Here is a 25,896-nt window from a genome sequence, read left to right as displayed (position 1 = left end):
ATTCCTACTGGCTGTCTCGGCAGAAGAATTCCCATCTGCAAAAGCTAGCAAATTCCTCAAACCTAAAACCAAAGAGAAAGCAAAATGCTAGAACAACATGGAAGGAGAGAAAAAGGCTGCTTTCCATCCCATGTGCATGGTACAGCCTGTCACTTTCATGTTCCTTCCTCATACTGTGAGTTCCAAATAAAGGAATATGTGTTGGGATCAAGCACAGAAAAGGATAAGCCTCATTATTTTAGGGTTGTACTTTCTTTGTGCAAGTTGTTTTACAAGGAGAAAAAGTCTCAAATGCTTATGTGGAAATTTGTTAGTATTTGTTCCTGTTGGCTGGCTGAAATTTCCATTTTGCTGGCTCTCCATTTTATTTTTCCCTTTGCTTGCAGTAGCTTTTAGTGACAATAAGTAAAAGAGATTTGGTGTTGCCTGTTAGGGCATGCTGCAACTTTTCAGTTCAATAATTTTATTATATCAACCCAAATTAAGTATATTACTTATGCTGCATTTCCTGCCTCTTGAGCAGGAATGCCTGAATGGAAGCAGGCAAGGTGTGAGGACTCAATACATGTTAAGGTGTGCCTTGGGAAAGGTAACACTTTTAATGATTCCCCGAAATAGACCCAAGTTCTAGACAAGCCCTTCATATCTGGTTTTCTTTGAGCATATGTACCATCTGCTTTTTGCAGTATAGTACGCAAAAGTATAATGCATGGAGAACATTTGGTTTAAGTAAACCTGGAAACTGGAGGAAATAATCCTAATGACAACTACACATTCTCACAGAGATCCTCTTTTATCTCAATCAGGAAAAGGTTCTTTCTCCATCAGAAGACATTAGGGCCTCCATTTCTCTACTCTCAACCTTCAAGCAGATGTTCAGCTTTGTGCTGCTCTGCCCATTTATTTGCTCCTGCAAGACTTCCATGACCTTTAGGGGTGATGCCAGCAAAAAGGTATTGCTTGCTTGGTGTGCTGAGGACTCACTGGAGGTTCTCACTGTGTTATTGAGGTTCTGTGTTGTCTTCTGGAAAAGAAGAGACTGGTTAAAAGCCAGTGAAGCTGGCTGTTGGTAACAACTGAGCAGCACAGGTCAGCTTCATTCCTGTTCCTGTGGTTTATTAGTGAGGTGAACCATTTCATTCCAGTTCATTTAGTGTCACCTTTGCTACTTGCAATGAATGGCTTGCCTTGCTCAGCCTGTAAGCCCAGGTTTACACTGCTTAGGTTCAGGGCCTTTCAATGGCTATGTGAGCTCCTTTGCTATCCCACTGACAGGTTACATAGCACCTGCAGCCCTGTCAGAGCAAGGACAATGCTTAATCCACACAGACACACGTAATGCCTTTGAGACAGACATACTCTGCTTGGACCACAGTTTAGGTCATGCAGTACAGCACCAGGACTCAGATGCCATTCTTGTCACAGAGAGGTGCCCAGTTCTGTTCCCTGTGCCAACTATCCAGTAAAGGAACTTACCTCAGGGAGATCTTAAGGGGAGCTTCTGGGCAGAAGTGACTTGCACCCTGTTCTATAGGAAGTTTCTTCCTTAGTTAAAGAGTCTTTTTGGTCTGCAAAGTATCACAAATCAGGACAGGGGAAGGAGTATGGGAGGGCTAGATTTGACAACTGCAGGCTTTAGCAGTTAAGTGTAGGTTGTTTCTGTCTCTTAATCAGCACACAGCTTTTTCACCCCCTGACTTGTTTAATTCTTTGTGCTGGTTTCTTTCTCTCCTGTGAAATTAATTCTTTTGGCTCCTGTTCAATATAGCGTTAAGTGCCTACTTAATCCTTTGCAGTAGTTTAAGTTGCTGAATAGAGAGGAAGCTTGGGCTATTGCTTAGAAACCAGGATGGAGCTGTTAGAACGGTAGGAGCTTCATGCTACAGCCAGGCTTGCCGTGTGACAGTGGGCAAATTGCATTGCCTGGTTTCACTTCATCATCCCCCTGTGTGCAGCGATGAGTGTTACTCATTCCCCTTGCAGGGGGTAGCATGAGGTGTCTGCTGGTGGGGCTTGTGGAGGGCTTTGAGAATGCTGCCTTTGAAAGATGAACATTGTCTCTGCAGTGAGCTCTGGATGGCTGGACGTGTTTGACAGCACTCTGTGGAGCAAAGAAAGGAGTGGGACTGTGCTTTGTAATAAAGGGGAGACAGTTTCTGAGACAGCTTTTGAAGCTCAGTTCTATATATAGTTTTAATATATTTTAATTTAGACACGATACAAGGTGCCACAGCTTCAGAAGTTAGAGTAGGGGCTGAATCAGGCAGACATACTGGAACATTCCCAGTGCTATCCCAAAGGCAGCAGTGAGATGTGGAACTTTAGGGCCTCAGATGGAGAGAATCACATACTCCGCTTAACAACTCCTTTTTCTCTTGGAGTCAATTTATGTGGAGCAGTTTGACTTACAAACTCTGTTTGGTGAGAAAACTCTCAGGAGGGCAGTTTTAAATTGCTTACACATAGTTCCTATTTTTCCAGTGGCTCAAAGCAACAAATATGGGTGACCAAACAACTTCCTCTCCCAACAGGTGGAAGATGGAGCCTGAAAGGAGGCAAGGCTTGTAAGAGAAAGGCCAAGGGAAGCAAAAACAGAGAGAGCACTTTGCTAGTCTCTGACAAAGACTGATATTGTTTTTGGTATTTTTTATGTTTTGATGATTAGACCTGTAGAGATGTATGACACTCCAAATGCAATGGTACAATTTGTCAGTGAGAATACTAAGAAAGATTTGAAGGCTGAAATTCAGATCCAGCTTAGCCCTTTGTGCAGGTAAATTTTTGGGACTTAGAGCTCATTTGAGAAGGGAGAGAGTCACGGGTTCAAGTTCCAACTGATTCAGAGCAAAGGTTTTCCTCTCCAGTCGCACAGAATTAGGCAGAAGAGAAACACAACTCAGTCAGTCTCCCGCATGCCATATCAACAATCGGAAAAGCCTGTTATGCAGGTCATTTATACAACAATCAGAGGTCTCCTTTTGGCCTTCTGGCACACTCCTGAGAGGATGATGCAAGACAAAGTATGAGATAACTAAACATAGAGATCATTCCTACTGCTCTTTTCCTTTCAAATGGAATTTAGCCCTTCTGAGGAGTTCAGAGTTGACATCACTGAGGTCTGAGATTTCCTGTTTGCCTCAAAAAACAAGTATAGCAGAGGCTGTGGTGGCTCAGGCTTCCATCGAGTGCCTCAGCAAATCATCATCACCCCTCACCCAAAGGGATGCACCACAGGAGCATGGGGCTGTGTTCCTGCATCTACCACCACTTCCCTCTCTCAAAGTGTCCTCAGCCCAAGAATCAAAGGTCTTTCCGGACACTCCTAAATAATGTTCCTGCCACCCACAAGAGGTTCACTGATCTCAGTGAGGAAGTGGGGAAAAGTACTTTTTTTTTTCCTGAAAGTACTCACCACCTGCTACTGCCAACTGTGCTGCTCTCAGCATCGGCTTAGTGAGACACAGTAAGTCGTTGTTGTAATAATGGCACACAGACTGAAGAGAGATTAAGTTGGACAGTTGACACCTCTCTTGCTGTTGTTTCAGTCTTTTTGAGGCTCATGCTGGATGAGATTGGCTCAAGCTGGTTGGAGCACAGTGTTAATATCACCAGGGTTAGGGGCTCAACCCCCATATGGGCTATTCACTTAAGAGTTGGACTTGATGATCATTTCAACTCAGAGTATTCTATGATCTGGAAATAAATGTTATGTATTGTGGATTATAAGTGAGACATTAATTTTTCCGAACTGTATGCCTAGCATACACAATCTCTCTCTAAACCCGTCTCAAGAAATATTCAGGATGAAATCATTAGGGGCTCTTAAGATCAGGCTGTCAATTCTACCACCCACAGTAAAACATTCCCATTTGAAAGTGTTTAGTTACAAATGTAAAAAGATTGGAGACAGGGTGGACAACATAGGCATTGCTATGAGAGGTTGCTGTGTGAGAAGCCATATTGTTTATTGATTCTCCCACTTGCAATGGCAATAAATGACATTTCTCATGCTACAGACAGAAGAATAAAGTCTGTTCATAAGTAAGAAGAGCCTTCATTTGGATGCAGATAGTTAGCATTTGAGTCAGGACAACCCTTAAGAGCTGAATTGGCTGGGATTCACTGCATGAGACTTGAAATCAGATTATATACAAATTCAGTAGAAATACTGTTTTAGTGGGAGCTGGAGGAGATCCCAGATGAATAACAATCAGATTCCCTTTCAACCCTTGCTCTTGGACATCTGCTTCTTTTGTATGTGCTGGGAAAGATTAAAAAGTTTGGAAACAGTATTCATATGGTGCCTTATCACAGTTCTGGGGCATTCTCTGTCCTTCTCACTGCACAGAGGTGCTAGCAGTTTAGTAAGAGCAAGGTTTGGCATTCAGGAGTGTGATGTTAAAGGATTGTGTATAGCCAGCCAGGGTACATTCTGTTTCAATCAAACCTGTTCTGCCTTGGAAAAACTTAAAGGACAAAGGATGATTAGATGTAGAATTGATGCCTACACAAGCAAGTAGGTGGTCAAAGACACTGCAAGCTTTATTTACCCTTCTCTGGCTGGCATATTGACAGCAGTTATTATATGTTTCCTCTGAAAAGAGTAAGAATTCCACAGAGGCCTCCAAACTTCTCCCTTACAATCTGTACCTTGGACTTGACATTGAGGTCTCGCTCTGTGTCATGGGAAAATTTTCAGTCATCTGGAATCCTTGCAGGATTTTTGCTAATGGGGAATCTCTCAGTGTATGTATACTCTCCTTATATTTTATTTATGGGATTACTTCTAATACAGTTGGCCTTTGCTTTTTCCTGTGAAAAGCTGACTGCTCCAGGCAGCACCTTAACAATGGTACCTGAAACATGCAGAGGAGTCATGGCCAACAGTTGCACCCCATGGCTGAAGCAGAAAAAAAAACCCCTATTTTTTTTCTCTACTGATGGCTTTTATACAATTCAGCACTGTTTTGCAAGGAGACTTTAGCTATCCTATGGCAGTAATAACTGTGAGGTCTCAATAATTGCTAAAAAAGCGTGCTCCATTCAGGTGCAGCCTAACCACAGCTCCAATCTGCAATGCAACCTGTTCAACAAGATGGGAAATTCTGTCTCCATCCAACTGCGAGTGGGTCACTGTTTGGTAGTGAGCATGGGAATATAATCCAAGTCCTGTTATCATAAGACCTAATGAGACAGAGTCTTCTACTTAAGTTATTTCAAGAGCATAACTTTGGCAAGGAAAAATATTTCTATTCTAAGACTTTGCAGGTTCCAAAATAACATCCTGCTAGAACATCCCAACGTACTCTTCCACTCAACCTTGTCTGTGCTGGATCAAAAGTAGCAATATGATCTTCACTGCCTTTGTACTGTATTAGTGTAGAGACACAAGAATAAAATTTTTATGGCAGTGGTTGTTCCTAGAGATAAAGGAACAAAAGTACCTAGTTATGAGGACATAGAAACAGGGTCTGAAATATCTTATGTATTCCAGTTATTCTGGTAAACTACTTTGAAAATAAAAAATAGATGGTGGTCTTTAACAAGCCTATAAGGGTGAGAAAATTCAATTGCTCTGCTCAAAGGTATAAAGCCTGATGACTCCAAATTGGGTGGGAGTGTTGATGTGCTAAAGGGTGGGAGGGTTCTGGACAGGCTGGATCAATGATCCAAGACCAGTGGTGTGAGGTTCAACAAGACAAAGTCCTTGCTGGGTCCTCTCCTTGGGTAACAGCAACTTCAGGTAACTTCCTCTGCAGCGCTACAAGCCAGGGCAAGAGTGGCTAGAAAGCTGCCCATTGGAAAAGGTCCTGGGGGTGCTGGTCAACAGCAGCTGAACATGAGCCAGTGTGTTCCCAGGTGGCCAAGAAATTAGTTTTTTATTAAAAACTTATTTTGATGAGGTTCTTTGTCATGTGAGAAGCTTTGCTGCCTCTTCACACCTATTGTACAGCTCTGGGATCTCTTCATGCACTATACACTTTTTATACCACACAGCTGCTGCCAAAACTGGAATTTCCCCCACCACACAGCTTCCAAGGCTATACTAGAGTCTAGGCAGAATGTGTTCACCACAAGCACCTCCAAGTGCTAAAGTAACCACAGATGCAGATACAGCCACTGCTGCTGCCTTTTGGGAAGATGGGAAGTATTGTCACATCCCAGCAAGCAGGGTCTGGAGCCATCGTTGATGTAGCTTCACAGCTGAAGTGTGAAAGCACAAATAGCACTGCCAGCTTATGCTGAGCCACATGGTGTCAGCTTATGCTACAGCCCTGCTGGCATCAGGGTACTGAAGCAAACTTGTTAAATCTCAGTTAGAGGAGATTGCCTGCAAAGTTCAAAAAGTCTGCATCAGCCATCTTGTTTCAGGAGCAGAAGCATAATCAATCCCACAGCTCCTCACTCCGAATTCTAGTAATTGTTTATGAAACTTTCCTGAAATATCTCTGCAGAAATCAGGCTCTTGTAATAGAGGAAAATCTCTTATGTTTATGTTTCCAGAACCACACCTTATAGGTATTTTTTTTTCCTACAAATACAAAGGGCTCTGGCACATGGTGGGAAGTTCCAAGCTTCAAAAACAGTCATTGTTTTGTAAGTGAAAGGCTTATCAAGTTAAGAGTTCCCACAAGGGACAAGTTAGCTCATTTAATTCCAGGTGTACTGTACTTATGGTGCAGGCTGTATAGGTTCCCATAGTCATCACTAGCTGAAGCACTGCTCCTTTGGCCAGGTAAATGTATATATCTTTGGCCAGATATATATCTATATCTACATATCTGTGTATGAGTGTTAGCTGACATTGGTATCTTCTTCTGAGATAGGGCATGGATGAACAATTACTGTATGCAAAGCTAAGAAGAGATGCCTTCTCTATTTTTGTGGCAATTTTTTCCCAGTTTTGCTGCACCAGAAAGAGTACAAAATAATCCAACTCCTGGGACTAAGACTAACCTAAACAGTCATTGTCTTGATAAATTGACTTGACAGAACATTGTATGTCCTGCTAGATATAAATCTCAGGAATTATTGAACAGTTAAGATGGGCAAAGGGAACAACTTTCATACATTTTCCAAATCTTAGAACACCTCATTAATTCCATCTGTTCTTCTGCAACTTTAGCAAGGTCAGGATTTTATGAAGCTGTGAAATCTCTTAACTAAAAGCCAAGTATCTGTGATGGTCATGTGCTGAGCATGCAAGTTACATCCTCCCCTCATTTGCAGTGGTGCCAAATGGTACTTTCTTTCCAGGGCAATTACTTATACAAATACAGCTGCTCTTGGTGTCAGCCAGCTGCTGTGTCCACAACCAGCCTCAAACACTGCCTGCTTTCCATATGTCAAGGCACTGGTGGAAGCATGTGGGTGTGTGTGGAAGGGAAATGGGAAAATTAAATTTCCTCTGAAGCAGTGGTGACTTGCTATCTGTCCCTTGAGGCATTACAGTCAGCTCTGCAACTGGGCCTGCACTTTTCCTCTGCTCTTCTCTTTCCCACAGCAGAAGCAATTCCGCTCTCCATCATCAGGGAAGAGCACCACTTAGCCTTGGGTATGCCAGCAAGCAACCTATGTCCATTTCTGCATTCCCAATTCTCCTTGTGGTCCTTCCCCATTCAGAAATCGCTTTCAGTTATGGGGTGACTGATGCAGCAGCCCCAGATACCTGTAGGTGTGGTAATAACTGGGTTTCCAGAGCCAAAACCCCAAACCAGAGCTCTAAGGTCTTCTGCAAGCCAAGCCCTGATCTTCCTCACTGCATTCAATTGCAGTCCTTGTGTTAAAGTTCTGTGTCAAGCCTCAACAGCAGAGCCGGGGCAGCTCAGCCCTTGGCAGCTGGACTTACTGCAGAGAACAATCCTGAAAATCCTTGCTAAGTGTGTGGAATAACATCACCACTGACATTTAGTGCATCAGCCCAACGTGGCTGGAGGAACGAGCTTTTCAGCTTGTCTTCAGCTGCTGGTGCAGTTCGTGCAGAGCTGATCCAGTGTGGAACACAGAGCTGCCTGTGGGGGCACCGAGCCGCAGGGGTACCAGCAGCACATCTGGCTCTGCGCTGCCAGCCAGGGACAGCTCTGCAGCAGACAGCGCTGCCAAGGGGCACAGAGAGCTCAGAGGTGACCTATGGATGGAGCTAATTTGCATGTTTATGAGATTCTGCATTAATGAACAGCACTCCTCCATTTACTTGTGTGCCATTCTCCTGTGCTAGGGACACTTTGATTTTAGCCTCTGGAAAATTCCGGGGCTTTCTAGCTGTACTAAGGGGTTAAGCATGAGTGAGAAGCCAGTACAAAGTGTAAGCTTGGTTAAAAACAGATCAAATACTCAGTCATAATAAAAATCCTTTTACTGAGTCCAATTCTGACACATTCAAAAAGTAAAAATAATTTATTCTTACTGAGGAAGAGACCTAAATTCCGTTTATATCTCATAGTCACAGTAATTATGAAAGGGGTTGCCAATTCCACAAATACAAGCCTTCTGGTTTTTTTTTAGTGTTCATACATATTGGCCCAAAATAGGAGAGAAGAAAAAAGGTGTTTGCTCTGCTAGCAGAGCGTTCAGGCAGAGTGCTGGTTCTGGATCTCTTCAGAAGGACCACATACTCATTGGTATGAGGCTGACAGACTATAATTATTATATGAAGTACTGGAGGGGATTTGGAGAATGGTTATCAGTGTAATTAAAAGTGAGCTTTTGCCAGCTATTTCCGTTTTATGTAGTTACAAATCTATTATTTGAACAAAGGAAAAAGGGCCTTCACACAGTACAAAATAGAAGAGGTATGGAAAGATGTTTCAAACTGAGGAATATCTCTATCAGCATGCATTTGCTGACATGTAATTATAGCCTTTAAAAAAATGGTGATAGTGAAGATAGCTGGAAGTGAGGGATGTTGTCTTGGAAAAAGGTCACATGTAACCTTGGAAAAATAGCTTTATATTAAGAAATTATTGGACATAGTTTCTGTTTATGGTAATTATTTAACTGAAATTATTTTAGGAATTTACACAAACTCCCCCTCACACATGCTTTGGATTTTTAGCAGCTTCCTAGTTGTGATATCTGCAGTATAGTTTTGGCTACAACTTATGAAACCTCTGCTCACCGCAGTGAGTGCTGCGTGTGTCACCAGAGGATCCCCTCCATATGAGCAAATGGGCACACACACACACACACACACACACACACTGAATATCAGGCTGCTCTTTTGTACAGGAGCTGCTTTTCCTGCCTGCCACTACTCAGCCTGTTAGCAAGCCAAAGAAAATAATGTAGCACAAAAAGTCATCAACTGTTCCCACCACTGACAGAGGATCTGAAAAGGCTGAAGGTACACACTGGACTGCACAATCCAATATACAGTTTTTCCTCCTCCCATGGCCACTTTGGCCTCTTCCTTTTTGTGCTTACAGGCACCAATCCAATTAGCAGACAGCCATGTCAATTTAAATGGAGTGAGTGGACTCCCGACTGACATGTGATTCAACAGTATTTCAGGAGACCCCAATCCCTCTAGTAGCTAATGACAAACTCTCTTCTCCCCAGGAAGTTTTTTCCTGAAACTTGACTATCAAGTACTGTCATCTCTCTCATCCCTGTTCCTACTGTCCCTTTGGAAAGAATAGCAAGAAAAGAAACTTCTGAGTGAATCACTTCCTCTGGGCACGTAGGGGAGCATGAGAAGCATCCCCCACAAATCCAAAGAGTGTTTTGTCAACAAGTAATTCTGTAAGAGACACCAACACAGCAACATCAGAGATACGATTACCCCTCTACAGAGGGCTAGCTAGCTTTTCCCAGGCCATCCAAATGTCCCAAATTGGAATATTTTGTTCCATCCAATTTAAGTACTATTTCCAAATCCCTTCAAGCTTCTATTTTTTATGAAGGCACTGCATGGGCATGTAATACATTACATTTAACTACTTTAAGGATCCAACTTTATACAGTAGGTATTTGATCTTAAGTTTCCTCCTACGGGCAATTTCTCTCATCTAGACTGTCTCTGGTTGTAACAGAATTAGTCCACAGATAAACTGAGAGTGAGTTTATCTTCCCTAGTTTACCTTGACTAAGTTGTTTCATCCCATCGTAACTGAAGCATCAAGAGCCACAAAACTGCACAAAGTAATGCCCTAGCTAGCATGAGAAATACTGAAAGTGGGTCCAAAATCTGGCCCCAGACTTTGCTTCTGGCTGTTACTAGGACATACCAGTCAGACTGGACCCAGAAGCCAGTATGGACTCTCCCCCTGCAGTTGATTCCTGAGCACATCCCATTCCTTTTCCCACTCTTGTCCATTTCCAGCATGTAGGAAAACCTGGCAGTTAGCCCAGCCACACCTGGTAGATTTAACAAATGGATGAGATTTCCTTCAAGTGTTTCTGGGTAACAAAATAGACTTGTCAGCAGCAAGTGTATTAACAGTAACATCTTTATGTCAAGTAGCCTGTCACCAAGAGAAAACCGTGTGTTTAGGTCCATGGCAGAGGAAACAGGCCCTGCTGTTTACCAGACACATTGCTGACTCTGATCCCAAGCCCAAAACCACCAGCTTACATTTAAGAGGGTCTACCACCACATGCTCAGACCCTCTTTGTACGCATCCACACGCATTTGCCTGTCAGTCATGTTCTTTGTACTGAAACTGGTGCGAATCACCACAAATTCTTTCTGAAATCCATGCACCCATCTGCCAGTCATGCCATATTTCCCCCCAAGAATTTCTTCAAGGTGAAAATGAAGATGAACAAGAGAAATCCCTGCCACTAATATGGACTAAAGTAAGCCGAGAAACCAACTGTTCAGGAAGATATGGCATTAACCTCCCCATCCCTAGAAGCAGATGGTGATAAATGAATGGCACATTTGACATATCTGTTGTAGTCACCCAGCAAGTTAACCAAAAAAAGATCAGATCACAGAAGCATTGGCTCAGACCCTCTTCCTCCAACACAGGAAATTCCATTTCCCCAGCACAGTGCTTTGTGCTTATCCTTCCAAGCTGTGCTGTTCTGAAAACCCCACAATAGCTCAGAGACACACATTTGCGTCAGTGTCACATTGGATTGTCACTTTCCAAACAGCAGTGTATGCATATGGTATTTTATACTAGCAAGGGCAATTTAAGATATTTTATAGGGTCTCTAAAATTGACATACTCTAGTGAGAAACTGTAAATACTCTGGCAATGGGAATCCCATCTTCATCCCATGCCCAAGCACTAAAATAAAAATTTTATAGTAAAGCTGTGCAAAGGATGGATAACTTAAAATGAATTTCTGTACCAAAAAAGATGATGATGATTAAGCAGGTGCTAGGTAAGTTTTAGAGGATGAGTGTTGATCTTTCAATAATCAAATTTATAGAAAAACATCATGGAAGAAAACATTTTCTCCAACACTCATGAGATGATCAAGGCAAGCCAAGTTCCAGACTACAAAACATATTTGATTTTTCATTTTTGGCAGGCAAGCAGAGAGAATAGATGCTCCTGGCAAGATCCTCCCTCTCCCTCCCTTCTAGCATGACTTTGTGTGGTGGAGAGAAGAAGGAAGAACAGCTTTGAGAATTCTGAGGAGCTGTAGAATGATAGGCACTGAAGTAGACTGCAAGAGGAGTTACCGTGCATCCTGGCAAGGCTGGGCATGTTTGTGTATGTTGTACGTTCATCCATCGTGCTGCCACTGCACAGTGGGGTTTTTTCAGCAGTTTGCTTTTGCTAGGCAGGACTGTGTGCTGGAATTTAGACATCATTGAGACACATCTTCATTTTTGTCATGCAATTAACTAGATATGGGAGCCTGTGGAGGGTTATAGGCAGAGCTAGACAGGCACTGGTCTGAAATAAATTAAGAAAATGCTTGATCCCTGAATCCCAGTGACAATCAGGTTGAGATTGTAGTAGTTGCTGGGAATGTAAAATGAAATGATACTGATGCCTAAAGATTTTCAGCTTTTTATATTTTTCATATATTTGCAGATTGCTAATACATGGCTGTAACTCCTATTACTTTTGCTAGCCTTTTCCCCTACATTTCGGAACAATAAGCTATCCTCCTAACTACATTCCTGAAATAATGTTTAGTCTTATTCCAAGAAGAGAACCAATTACAAGGACGTTCTCTTTTCCAGCCAGAATCTGGAAAGACAAAATGAAGTGGGACAAAGAAGCCCCTGGACTGATTGCAAAGGGGAAGTACCCAGGGAAGTATTCCTTACCAACTACTCTCCTAATTGGACAATATATGATAGGTATACTAATCAACTAACCTTACAAAAATTGTAGAACTACTGTACCATGTACAAATTTGGCTATATTGTGTACCTGAAGGCTTTCAAGTAAAGGTTTGATTTTATATTATCATTCAAACATTGGGAAGGTTTGTTCTATTTCCAGGCAACAATAGTTTCAGGCTTGTTGCACTCCTACACTTCAGTGTCTTGGTTAATAAGGCCCATGCCCCTCAACACAGAATTTTCTCAGTCAGTCACTTTTGTGGTTCTGGTTCATATAACTGTTTTTCTAAAATAGCCAACATCATATGTTTGAGAGGAAAGAGTGAAAAATGGCTATTTACTTTCTAATGCTGCTAAGTTTGAGTCCTACCCATTTGCTTTGGGAAGGATCTGCATTAAGTACTCTAATAGGATAATCTTTAAAATATCCAGTTCCTCTCTGAATCTTAACAAATTCTTGCCATCAACAGTATCCCATAACAATGAAGAGACCATCAGATCTACAGGAACTTCATGAACTTAAATTCCAGAAATCACTTTGAATTTGTTTTTAATCATGTATGGTTCCTTACAATATGAACCCTGCCCATACTCAACTGCCTCCAAAACACCAGTCTAATGTCCTACAATTAAGCTGAGTCATTGAGACAGTTAGAAATTGTGGCATTCTGCAGTGAAGACTGAAGAAGTGGGGAGAAGCAGCTAAGTTGTTAGACAGTACTCTTGGAAACAGTGCCTTTTCGAGATCTCACTTTAGCTCTCAGTTCCAGGTCGACAGGAGTCAAAAATAGATCTATCACAAGGGTGAGGCGACAGAAGGAGTCGGGTCTGCAGCTCACCTTAGCTAGGTTGTGTCACAGCTCCATTGGTAGGTAGAGCTACATTTGTACATTGGTAGATGGAGCTACATTTTGGGGGAGTCAGAGGACTGCAACTGGCCTTTCATTAACTTAGCATTGCTAAGTACTTCCTGTTTCTGGTTCTCCAGTGCTCATCTTACAAAACATAACAGCTAGTAAAACTTCATCTGAGATGACTTCAGTTCTTTTTTGACTCTTTCTGCCTTTAATCTTCCCCTCCTAGGTCATGGTTTTCTGCAACTCCATCTGTTCTCTTGGCAGCTATCCGAAAAAAGGCAAGACAGAGACAAGTGGCAAAAGACTCCAGGAAAGCTGAGATATCCAGCACTAAAAACAATGACTTTTGGTCAAAGCCTCTGGCTTTTCTTCAAAAAGTGGAGTTTTCAAGAGAAACCAGAAGGGCTGCATGAGTTGGACTGGTTATTTACTGATATAACATTACTTGATTCAGCACTGTCAGATTTCTAAGCACTGCTGTGTGCTTGGGCCAAGGGCAAGGCTGCTGGGTATGGAGGCCAGTAGGGCTCAAGGATCAGAATGCAGAGGTTAGGAAGGACTGGCAGTTGGGGAACCCAGTGATCTTCATTTACAGAGCATGCCAGCAGTCCCACACAACTGAGCGGAGCTGAGGGATGGATGCAGGGGAATTGCACCAGGTAGAGAGAAGCACACTCTGTGTACTTGTAGTGAGAACAATTTTCATTCTGTCTTGTTTTGGCATTTTTTGTAGTCCAAAATCATTCATGCAGAAAAACACAGAGCTGCTCTTTATCTCTGGGAACAGGCCACACAGGATATATGTTTAATTAAAGCTGACTGCTGGAGAACAGGGAGCACCAGCATTTTCCATATGCTGTCTGGGCTGGGGGTTTGCTTTTGTGGGAGTGCAGGAGAACAAAAGGAGATTAGGTTTGTTTACCATAACACAGCTCTCAGCAGATGAGCATCTCTATTTCAAGACAGCTCTCATCAGTGCTAAACTAGTGGGCACTGATGCTTATGGGGCAACACTGAGCAGAAAGCCCCAAGCACTTGTCTAGAGGGAAGATAAAGCATTAAGGGAATTTTAGGAATGTTTGCTCCATTTGGCCCTGTGATGTGCACGCTACAGAAGAATTCAATTTTTGGACCTCCGTTTTTGTTCCCTCTACAGCACCAATTTTTAAGAGAAAAAAAAGCTTTTCTCCTTGGGATCCATCAATGAAAGACCAAGGCAGCATGAGTCATGGAGCCCCTTTGTTGCACAGTCCAACTTTCTGAGAAGACAAAAAGGTAGAGCTAACTCCTGAGCTGACTAGACAGGCTGTGCTAGCCAGGAGGTTTGGCACAAGCCTCTCTAAAGTTCATCACAGAGCAGGGATTGCTGTGGCTGGACAGTTCATTCACAGATACCCCTATCAAGGCTGCAGGCAGCTGGCTGCAGGACACCTCTTGTCAGGACCAATGTTAAAGACAACTGAATAAAATTCAGTCAGCTGTTTTCTCTCAGAGGAGAGAGGGCTAATGTTTCAATTGACAGCATGGGTAACGTCTGGGCCAAGCTATCTCTGCATTTAAGATAGGTCTGGACTGTCAAATCCTTGCCTCCGGAGCGTGCATCCCAGCTAGATGGAGCAAGGCACTGACAGGCTCAGGCTGTTCTCAGTCCTCCCTTTGCATCTGTGCTTGCCCTTGTCCTCTGCTGCCCCTCCACACACTGGTCTCACAGTGCTGGCAGCAACTACCCCAGCATGGCTCCTCCTCCTCCTCCTCTCCCTCAACCCCTTCCCCTTTTGTGCCATCCAACTCACCCAGAGCACCTTTTCTTCTCCCTAGTTTTCTCTTCCATGCTTTTATCAGTGTACAGCCCAAGAGATAATAATTTGTTTATTTTTAATGCAATAAATTGGAAACAGAGCAGTTCAGCAGTATCCTAGCAGATGGGGTAAAATTATCTCCACAATCACCTGCCTGATCTGCCTACTATAGTGTGTGCTTAATTTCAGTCTCTGCAATGGTTTGAGGAACGCAAAGCAGAGGATGTACAGGAAAATGCAGGCAAAAAAGCAAGCCCTGAATCTACCCTTTTAATTGGTTGACCATTGCCACCTACCAGAAGTATTTAAAAAGAAACAAAATTACAGATTCACACCCCAAAGTAACAGTGAAGTTACACTGCTTCCCTCCCTGTTTTTCAAAGGTGAAAACAAGACTCATGCTTTCTAGGGTTTAACTCCTCAGAGGCCACACATTCAAGTTATATAGCCTTTCTGGCTTATGAAGTAAGATTTGTTTTAAAACACAACACAAAGACAGCATAGAAAGGAAAAAAACAACAAAACAAATCAACAACAAAACAACAAACCACTATCGAAAGTATTACCCTGACCTATGACAGATACTAAATATCTCAAGGCTCACTTCAAACCTCAAACTTGCAAAGGCTGACAACACTACAGGGGGATAAAATCCGGGTAGCCGCCAGACACTACAACCCTGACAGGCACCTCTTGAATCACAGCAACAAAAATAACATCTTACCTGAAGACTTCACAGCATTAGGAAGACAGTTGCTTTCCTGGAACACTTCCTTGAGGCTTTGAAGTGGCAGTGAGGCTCTAGGACATTTGTCTTTTGCACTCAGATTAGAACTGCTTTGTCCTGATAACAACACACAACCTCTTCAGGTGGGAATGGGTCATCTTCCTCCACAGGTTAACCCCCTCCCTGCTCCTGTCTGGGTGCTATGATGCATAAGTGAGGGTGTGGATTTGCAAAATATCAGATATGTGCAGGATCAAGAGATGGAAAGAAAGAGGAAAACGAACAGGAGTGGTCACAAGGTGGAACCCAGTCCCTTAGGTGTATGCCTGAGGAGCACAGAGGAGGAGAAGCAAGCTGTAGAAGAAGAGAGCAAACAGCCCTAGAACTCCAACTTCTGGGCATTTGGGGAATTTGGATTGAATAGGAATAAGATACCCTTCCCTGCTTCAAGTAACAGGAAGAGCTTTCAGCATAGGCTTGGAATACCCATTTGCAGGCAGTATCTGCTCCTCACCCCCTCCCTGGTGGATTTTTCATGAGAGTCATGGCCTGGAGGCAGATTTCTGCCTTTGAGCATGCTCAGCATCTGATAGTAGTAAGGGGCACAACTATTCCAGAGATCTTAGGATCTCAGAGGTTCAAGACAACTCTGGTTTCAGCAGAAAACAACCAATGCTGGTGTTGAGCACACATAAGCAATTGTGAGAAAAGTCAAGAGCTGACTGCAGCTGCAGTGCTCGGAGTGTGCCCACTCTGATGAGGATCTGGGAGATGTTTTTTTCTTAAAATGCCCACAGCAGAATAAGCCTGAAGTCCTGAAACTTCACACCACTCTTTCTTTCCCAGTTTTCCTTTTACTTTTCTTTGTGTTTCTACCATGATAATTAACTAGCAAGGCATTTCATCTATATACAAGTTTCTATTTCTCAGTTTTTTGTCCATCCTCGTTCCTTCCTCTTTTTCCTTATGTTTTCCCTCCCTCTTGTTTGCTTTCTTTGTGTGCAATTAGGAATTGAAGTTGTGAATCTGCTGTTTGAATAAAAGCAGAGAACAGAGTAGTTCATTTAGGTAAATGCTTGAATTAGAAGTGGCTGAAATGTGGGGTGTCTATTGTTTTAAAGATTCTATTAGTTTATAGTGGCTGAAGGCTCTGAAGCACAAGTCTTATGAAGAGCATCTGAGGGCACTGGAGAAAGGGAGGCTGAGGAGGGACCTTATCACTCTCTACAACTTCCTGAAAGGCGGTAGTAGCCAGATGGGGTTGGTCACTTCTCCCTGGTAACAGGTGGCAAGACCAGAGGAAATGGCCTGAAGTTGCACCAGGGGAGGTTTAGATTAGTTATTAGGAAAAATTTCTTTGCTGAAGGGGTGGTCAGGCATTGGATCAGGCCTTCAAGGGAAGCGGTGAAGTCACCATCCCTGAAGTTAGTTAAAAGACATGTAGATGTGGTGGTTAGGGACATGGTTTAGTGGTGCGCTTGGCTGTGTTGGGTAATGGTCAGACTCAATGATCTTAAGGGTCTTTTTCAATCTAAATTATTCTTTGTAAATGAGCAATGTGATAGGATGTAGGAGCTGGAGTATTTGTGTGAGCTTGCTTGAATATAGACTCAAATACGATCCCACCACTTGCTCAGTCTCTCTCTCTCTCACTGTCGGCATCGGAGGGGAATCAGGCTACTGTCCCTGTGGGGAGAATTCACCACCACTGCGGGGCTTCAGCTCCTGCTGCCTTCTCCTACAGCAAGTGGAGCTCTGCTTGTGGGGGTGGCCATCGCACTGGGACCTTATTAACACCATACCTCATTAATAAAGGACCCTTCACCCCCCGCTCAGGGGAAACCCTGGCACCCCAAGCCCTTTTTCCCTCCAAGGGAACCTCTCCCATCCATGTTCAGGAGCCAGGCTGCAGCTGCCCAGCCCTGCAGTTTTTCTACCACTGCTCTGGAATTGTTGAAGGCTCTGAAGCACAAGTCTTACGAGGAGCAGCTAAGGGCACTTGAGAAAGGGAGGCTGAGGAGAGATCTTATCACTCTCTACAACTCCCTGAAAGGAGGTTGTAGCCGGGTAGGGTTGGTCACTTCTCCCCAGTAACAGGTGGCAAGACCAGAGGAAATGGCCTGAAGTTGCACCAGGGGAGCAGCACTGCTCTGGATTTTTTGGTACACTGTAGCCACACACTACCTACGTGGTGGGACACCGTGGCTCCTGCCACAGCTGCTGAGTTTCTGCTACCTCTCGGTTGCTGCCCCGGCTCAGCCTGCCCTGCCATTCCAGCTGTGAAATTCCTGCTGCCGCCCGTCCTCGCCATCCGGCCCGCCCGCCCTCACAGCGTGAGGGCCACGGGGACAGCGCCCCCTGCAGGCGCCGAGCACTGCCCGCCTTCCCGCCCGCCGCGGCCGCGCCGGGAACTGCAGCGTGGGGGAAGTGCCCGGAGTGTGAGGGGCTGCCGGGCTGGGTGTGCCTGGGAGGGGATGGAGTGTGAGGGGATGGAGTGTGAGGGGCTGCCGGGCTGGGTGTGCCTGGGAGGGGATGGAGTGTGAGGGGATGGAGTGTGAGGGGATGGAGTGTGAGGGGATGGAGTGTGAGGGGCTGCCGGGCTGGGTGTGCCTGGGAGGGGATGGAGTGTGAGGGGATGGAGTGTGAGGGGCTGGAGTGTGAGGGGATGGAGTGTGAGGGGCTGGAGTGTGAGGGGATGGAGTGTGAGGGGATGGAGTGTGAGGGGATGGAGTGTCAGGGGCTGGAGTGTGAGGGGATGGAGTGTGTGTGCCTGGGAGGGGATGGAACCCCTGCCACACGCCACCTTGTACACGTGCTCGCTAGGAAAGGACTGCTGTTAGTCCTTTCCCCGTGTCTTTGGCTGAAAGCCCCTCAAGGTCAAAGTTAGAATAATTCAGATGGAAGGAGGTCATATTCTCCATTCCAAGGGAGGCTCCCACCTTCTTTGGCAGACAACTGTCTTTCAAACCAAGCCACACTGACTACAGAACTGATCAAAACCTCCACTGAAATTGATTTAAGGAGGATATGAAGAGGAACGGGTGGCAACCACTTGGTAACAAAACACCAAAGCAATGAGGAACAAGGAGACCCCAGATCCCAGTAATGCTGTTGATCCAGACTGTCACATGATGTGTGGGGAGTTTATGTTGTAAGGGTGTAATTGTTCAGGGATTTCTTTGTTTGGGGTCCCTTTTTTGAGGCATCAAGCTCAAGATACCAAATACTGGAATTGATTTCTTGCAATAAACCTATCTAATGGTAAACAAGAGCCCAGTGTCTAAAATTTCTTTAACACTAGGATTTCTCACTTTGGATTAACTCTTTTCCCTTTCTTAGCTAATAAACACAATTTTAGTGTTTCGTTTTCCTGTTTTGCTCTAGTTGGTTACTACTTAGGGCTTTCCTTTTCTCTTCTATGATCTCTTTCTCTTGTAATGGTCTTAGTCCCCCTACTTGTCCTTGTCCTGTCAGTTTTCCACTACTGTTCCTGGTAATGCCCAGTAGTGATGTGCTGAGGCCATTTCTGTGCTCTAGGGAGGTCTCACAAGAAATGTCTGAAGAGGTAATTTAGCCACTGATAAGAAAAAATCAACTACTTTGCAATGTATAGGAAACATACACATTTAAGGACATGTTTCTGACCCAAAAGACATAGAATTAAAGACAGACAAAACTGGTTTTCATTAAATGTATGGTATTGTGGAACAAATGCTGCTAGAAGGAAGACTTCTGGTTTGTGCACTTTTGCCCCCTTCTCCACAAGTTGACATCAGCAACAGAACAGGTGAGGTAAGGGAATAGAACTGGCAGCCCCATTCTCTCTTGGAGTAAAAAATGTTCATGTAATTAGATTACTCCTTCAGTATAACTGGGAGTCACTGTCCCCTTGGAACAGTTTTAAAATGCATTCTCCCTTGAGCTTTCTGCTGACTGAAGTGAACACTGACCCACTGTGGTTTGTTTTTTCTTACAGGAATGAAACTGTTTTACACCAGTTCTGTTGCCCAGCAGCTGATGCAGAGCAGAAGCCTTCATCTCCAGACTCCTCACCAAGGTGGGAAATGGTTGCCAGCAAGACCTTTATTTTTTCTACTTCTTTATCATCCATCACTAATCTTCCTGCTCCAGACAAAACTCACATGTTACACATGCCAATCCTCCTCCATCCTCCCCTACATCCCATGTTCCCAGCATTGCTGTCCCTCTCTTTTCCCTCTCAGAGATTATTGTTTGTACCACTGTGTAATTGCCTGCAAACCCCCCTGGCCTCCACTCATGCACACAAAATGTTTTCTCAGCCTATCTTCAAACATCCACTTTCATTGACCCACATTCATACTTGTATCTTTTCTTACTGTATGACACACACATGCTTCACTCTTCAAATTATTTATCTCACGCTATGAGCTTCCTGGAAGCACACCCCATAACATTTAAAGTACAGCAAAAGTCACCTGAAAAACTCAGGGTTCTGTCTCACTCCTTGAGACAGGGTGGGGGGAGTATTTTTACCTGTGTCAAATGTGAGCTTGCCAGTGAAGAACAGCTATAGGCAGGTACAATTAACTATCACCAGCTTGCATCCAGTACAGCCAGGTGTAGGGACAGCAGCAGTTCTCAGCTCTTCCTCATCAGTGAAAGATGCCTGTGCCAAGACCAAGGGGTCCAAAGAGCTTCAGACGTACTTGAGATGCATATACTGCATTTAGCTTGCACCTTTGGCCTTGTCCCTCTGTTCTTGCCATCTCCTTCCCCTCTCACAACTTCCCACCCTTACCTCTTAGAGACCTACTCTGTTCTTCCAGGCCTCGTCACCCTTCTGACAACAGCAAAGAGGTTTCTCTTTAAAGATTTCTCTCATCACACTGCTAGACTTTTGCATCTGACCTTTGGCACCCGTGTAAAAAGCTTGAGTCACTAGCAGGGCTCTGAACAGAACTGAGCAGCTGAATTGCAGTAGTGAGGCTACTGCATTTTTAAAATTATATTTCTCTTGGTCTACTCACTGGAGCAGACTGTGGTTTCTGATTTCCTTCTGAGAAAAAGTGTGAAGAGAACAGGGGTGGGTGGGCGTGTATGCTCAAAAGTAGGATTTGGCCACACTTGGAGACAGGGTAAAGAAGCAAGACCTCTCCTGCCCATTTGTGTATGAAGATGGAAGGGTTAACACCCATGATCAGTCTGTGCTGAGGGCTTTCAGGCATTGCCAAAGTTTGCATGACAGCCCTGGCATGGCAGATGGGGAGATGCTGGCAAGGAAAAGGAGACAGCAGAGGAGGAGGCCACAGAGATTTCTGTGGTAGGGAAAGCCACCTCTCCCTTACATTTCTGGAGTGAGAGAGTTTTGTTTAAGTGCTCTAGTTTGTCTAGAACTAGGGATCAGTTTTGCCATAGTGTTCTATCTTTATACCCTCATCCTTGATCCTGCCCCATTCTTGTTCCAGCCTCCATCTAATTCCTGATCAGATCCCTTAGTTTCTAGAGTGTTCTTATTCTACAAGGCTGTCAGTCATACAATCTGAAGCTCTAGGATCACTTTTGTCATGTTATTTATCAGGCCATCCTTTTGTCCTGCTGACTCCCAAAGGCACTGCCTATCCCTTGAGCCTAAGTTTGTCTGCCCTCCTTCTGCTGGGATTTGACAGGTAAATTGAAGGAGTGATCACCTGTTTCAGTAATTTAACAGCTTTGGCAAGTTGCATCCGAAGATGAGTCTGAGCCAGGAAATCCTGAACTGGGGATGAATGACAATGGCCCCTGTAGCATGTTGCATCTGGGCTTCTTGTACTGGTCTGTGCCTATCCATCTGATGCCTTTGGTAGCTTGTCCCACACTGCAAGCCTCATTCATTCCTTATATTTTTCCTCAGTCTTTCTTGTGTCCTTGCCATTTTTAATGCCTCTAGACCCCAGCAGCAGTCCTGAATCCGTCTGTGTGTGACACAATATTCTATGCAGAGATAAAGATGGTTGAAGCCATTGTGGCTATTTGAAGGTGAGAAACAGGCACAGAGAGTTATTAAACTCACTATTTAGCTTTATGCTTGCCATTAAACATCTCCTAGTCTCTGCCAGGTCCTGCAGTCAGCCATGGGCTTCCTTCATGTCCAAAGCCACATACACAATGCAATGAGGAAGGCACAAGTATGTCAGAGAGGGAAAAACACAGAGTCAGCATGAAGCTGATGCCCATATGGTGTTCTGGAATGGCTCAGTAGGCTTCTAGGAGAAGCTCATCATATCATTTACTGAGTCTGTCACCTTGCTCAAATCAGGAACAGGTTCCCCATTGAATCAAGGCAGAACAAAAGTCAATCAAGACTGAAATATGTGGGTCAGACAGCCTGAATAGGCAATCAGCTCCTGGGTGAGCCAAGCATGTCCCTAAATAAGCTCATCAGGGCTCCTGGTGGGAGAGCCTGGTACACAGGGGCTCCCTGTGCAGCTTTTCCGAGTCCCACCGAATGGACAGCCAGTCACAAGTGGTGCTGCTGTGAATTCTGATAGACCAGCTCGGGTTTATTCTCTCTTTTCCCCTTCCTGATGGTTTCCCTAAATGAGATAAATCCTGTCAGAACTGATGCCACTAATAACCATCAGCCATCTAGTTTTAATTAGAGTTTGCTTCATTAATGCCCCAACTCCTCTCTGCACAGCAGATTAAATAATGTACTTGCAGCTCATTTACACAAACCCCCAAACTGCAAGGCTGAGCTGCAATCCTTTAATTAAACAGCCCGGCTGATCCCTACCGCTGCCTCGGCTCATCAGTCTAAGCCGATTAAAGAGAATAGGGACTAATAAAGAGCATAAACAGGGAAGTGACTCTCAGCTCTTCAAGGGACTTGGAGACTCCAGTGGTTATCAGCTGCTTTCTCCTCTAGCAGGAACTGTCCCTCAGCCCACATACCTTCTGTCTGGGACCTGCAAGAACTGTTCTGTTTTCAGCAGGAGACCAGACTCATCTTGTGGGACAGGAATCCCTTGGGAGTCTGGGAAAAAACACAGCAGAGAAGGAGGGACATCAAAACAGTGAGATGAGTGGCTGTCTGACTGCAGGAGAGACCAGCAGGAGCAGCCATACAGCTCAAGAGAGGGGCAGGAGGAGAAGCAAATGCAGGGAATAACAGTTGGAGGTTGCCTGCCAGGAACAATCTGGGACAAAAGTTTGTCTCTGCTTGTGGTTTGTGATGGTCATTGCTGTTCTTGTGTGGTCTTCCCTAACACTTCTCTGCAAGATTTCTCACTCCTTCTTTGCTGCCAGTCAAAAATGCCTTGGCTTCACATGGATGGGAGTGATTAGGAACATGTCAGTGTCTAACCACTCAACAGAAGCCAACTCAATGAGGTGGTTGAGATTATTCCCACTCATCTTGTTCTGCTTTGCTTCACTGAGTGCCACAAGCAGAGCTAGCCCCCTTCTCTTCTCCAGTGTGTGAATTCCTTGTGGGGAAGTTGCAGCTCTATGAGTTTAGCAATGCAAATTTCCCACCTGGCTGCTTAGCTGGGTTGCACCAGCAATTTGCAAAACTGGTGCTGTAGGCCATGAATATTAACAGACAGATTTGATCCCAGATTCTGCCAAAAAGCTCAGAGCCAAAGTACAGGATGGGGTGATGGCAGCAGCAGGCAGATTTCTCCTTCCTGAACTCTAAGGGCTTTCCCATGTCAAAGGACAGAATAAATCCTTCACCATTGTCTCCGCTGGACTTGTAGACCGCCGGCTTCATGACCATAAGCCATCTTGCAGGTTGGGTTTCCATTGGGGATGCCAAATATCAGGTTGAGTGACATGAAGAAACTCCAGGGATGGCAGTAGCAGCTAACCCTGCTCCTTTACTGAGGTGCTGATTAGACTCTAATTTAGCCAAACCCTGTAATTTCATAAAGCAACGGCTCTTTTTCTCTCTGGCTTTTGCCTATTAATGGCAGGGTTTCATTCTAGGGATTTGAATAGCCTAGTAATTGCATTTCCCACTTCTCCCAGTCACAGAGTGGAGACTGCATCCCAGAACAATGACCTTAAAATGTGTCCAGCAGCAGCCCAGTTCTAACAGGATTACATACCATTTTCCTTTGTGTGAGGTAATAGGGCTGAGATGAGAAAGATTTGTTTCTATTAGAGTAATGAGAGGAAATGGTGGAGTCACAATTGGAGGGAACAGTATATTCATTCAGTTGCCTTTCACAGGCTTTTCGGAGTCTGCCTCTGTGGTGCTGAATAGGAAATCAGCAGAAAATCACCTCTCCTCCTGTGATGGGAAAAGTTCTACAGAAAACTTTAAGCACCAGAAGAAGGTCTGCTTTGGCAATGGACTTGGGAATAGCACTGCAGTGCATAAGCATTGTAGAAGTGCAGATGAGACCTGACCTGTTTTTAAGGCAAAAGAGACAGAATTCTCTCAGGAAGAGAGAGCAGCCTTCTGGAAGGGCTTGGATGTGTACTTGGAAGAAGGGCTAGGATCTGAAACATCTTTGGAAAAGTTGGGCAAGCTCTGTTCATATTTTCCACGCTTTCCAGTAGGGAGACTGCTGGTTAGATCAGGTTAAAACATGATTAGTGCCACTAATTTATGAAGTGTTTACTTCATGATTGTGGACCAATGAAATTATAACTCAATATAATTTAAACTTTGAACCACTGTGGACTCATTTCTAAAGTGCCTGCTGAATTTGTCACCATAGCAGGTTGGCTGCTTCCTGGCACCAGTTAGTGATAAGGAGACATGTGAACCACTGGCTACTTCTCCAAGCCAGCCTTCCTTGCATTTCTGGAGAAATTCTTTCTCATCCCACTTGTGACTTACCAAAGTACTGAAGTGGAAATGTGTGTTCTTACTGGAGGACGCCCTTGGTGCTGGTTGCTCCATTTTTATATGTGGGAGGCTTGTAAGTGGATGGACAGATTTTTGACAGTTTGTTCAAACCAAACCTTCAAATATCTATCTTGATAGCTCTCTGAACTGCATGAGTATGCTGCACCCTCAGCAACACATGCTTAAAGCCCAAAATCTGATTTCACTTACTTCTGGACAACTCTGACTCTTCATGTCTCTTTACCTGAATATTCTGTTTCCATTGAACATGCATTTGTTTTTTGTCCTGTGAAGTCCTGTCAGAAGATGTTGGCACATGAACTTTATTCATTGCACAGTCACAGTATCATGTCCCTCTTTGAATCCTCACTGCTGTAGCCCAGGATCATCTCTCCTTCCAGTGGAGCTCTCACTTTGCCCTTGGGTAACCTTAGGTTCTCTAACAAAACCTGAGAAATTCCCAAGACCTTGTTTGGGTTGTGATTGCAATGTCTCTTAAGGCTGAGGCCCATGAAGTTGTTGAGAACTGAACCACTCACCAAGTGGATGCTCACTCTGGACTTTATTGAAGTACCTTAATAAACAGGTGGACAGTGATGATTTTCCATCAGTATCCATCACTCTTTAAGCATTACAGTTAAACAACAGAGCTACTCAACATTTTATCCAAACTTGTGAAAGATTGACCTTGCCTGACAGGACAAATGCAAATCTAGTTCATGAAATGGGAAATTCTAATTTCTGGTTTAGGATTGCTGGTGGGATATTGTGTATAGAAACTGGAGGTCAGTGCTTCGTCTCAGCTCAGAGCTGCTCCATGCCTTTGGCTCAGGTGTGAAGCATGATGATGATTCTAGTCTGTATCAAATCAGATCTATAATCTTCCACTTAAAGAAGTCCAACAACTGTGTCTAATTGGCCCCCAACTGGCAGTGTCAAGTGCATGTTCCTGCAATTAGTTGACCATGGAGGCTGAATTCTTCTCTGATTCTTAATGAAGAAGACTCCAGGTCAATCTTAACAGGATGTGGACATGCCAGTGCAAAGCAAGCCTCTACATCCATGGTCTTGTGTACTCTAAGGACAAGTGACCATACACAAAGCTCATGAGTCTGACTTCTTTCACTCCCCACAAAGTCCTCCAGAGCACTGCTTTTGAAAACACATGTAAGTTTGAGCAACATTTCTGCTTTGCTAGCACATCCTGATTGTGCTTCTCATTTCTTTTCCTTATTGAGGTCATGGACATGAAGAGAAGTTGTTGTTTTTCTTATTGCTTCTTAACAGCTCATCTCTTATTCTTCCATCCCTGTAGACTTAATAATCCTGTTCCAGATAATACCACTGGAGGTTGCAGGGAAGCTGCGAGCCAGCAGGCAGAGATGGGTCAGCAAAGTTCACATAAATATTCCCCCAGCTCACAGTTTTCAGACTTTTGGTTT

At 44.2% G+C, this 25,896-nt stretch overlaps 1 protein-coding gene across 4 annotated transcripts in view; it reads left to right on the top strand.

The window, feature by feature from the left end:
* Positions 1–25,896, top strand: part of IQSEC3 (IQ motif and Sec7 domain ArfGEF 3) — a 90,961-nt gene that overhangs the window by 23,088 nt on the left and 41,977 nt on the right. For all 4 annotated transcript variants that reach the window (XM_058852953.1, XM_058852952.1, XM_058852951.1 and 1 more), the window contains exon 2: positions 19,613–19,693. In XM_058852953.1, coding sequence (XP_058708936.1) covers positions 19,613–19,693 — 81 coding nt within the window. The remainder of the gene's footprint in view (positions 1–19,612; positions 19,694–25,896) is intronic.

Source organism: Poecile atricapillus, chromosome 18 (assembly GCF_030490865.1).
Source record: "Poecile atricapillus isolate bPoeAtr1 chromosome 18, bPoeAtr1.hap1, whole genome shotgun sequence".
Classification (NCBI taxonomy): Eukaryota; Metazoa; Chordata; class Aves; order Passeriformes; family Paridae; genus Poecile; species Poecile atricapillus.
The sequence above is the reverse complement of the archived record's forward strand: the minus strand, read 5'-3'. Positions and strand labels throughout refer to the sequence as shown.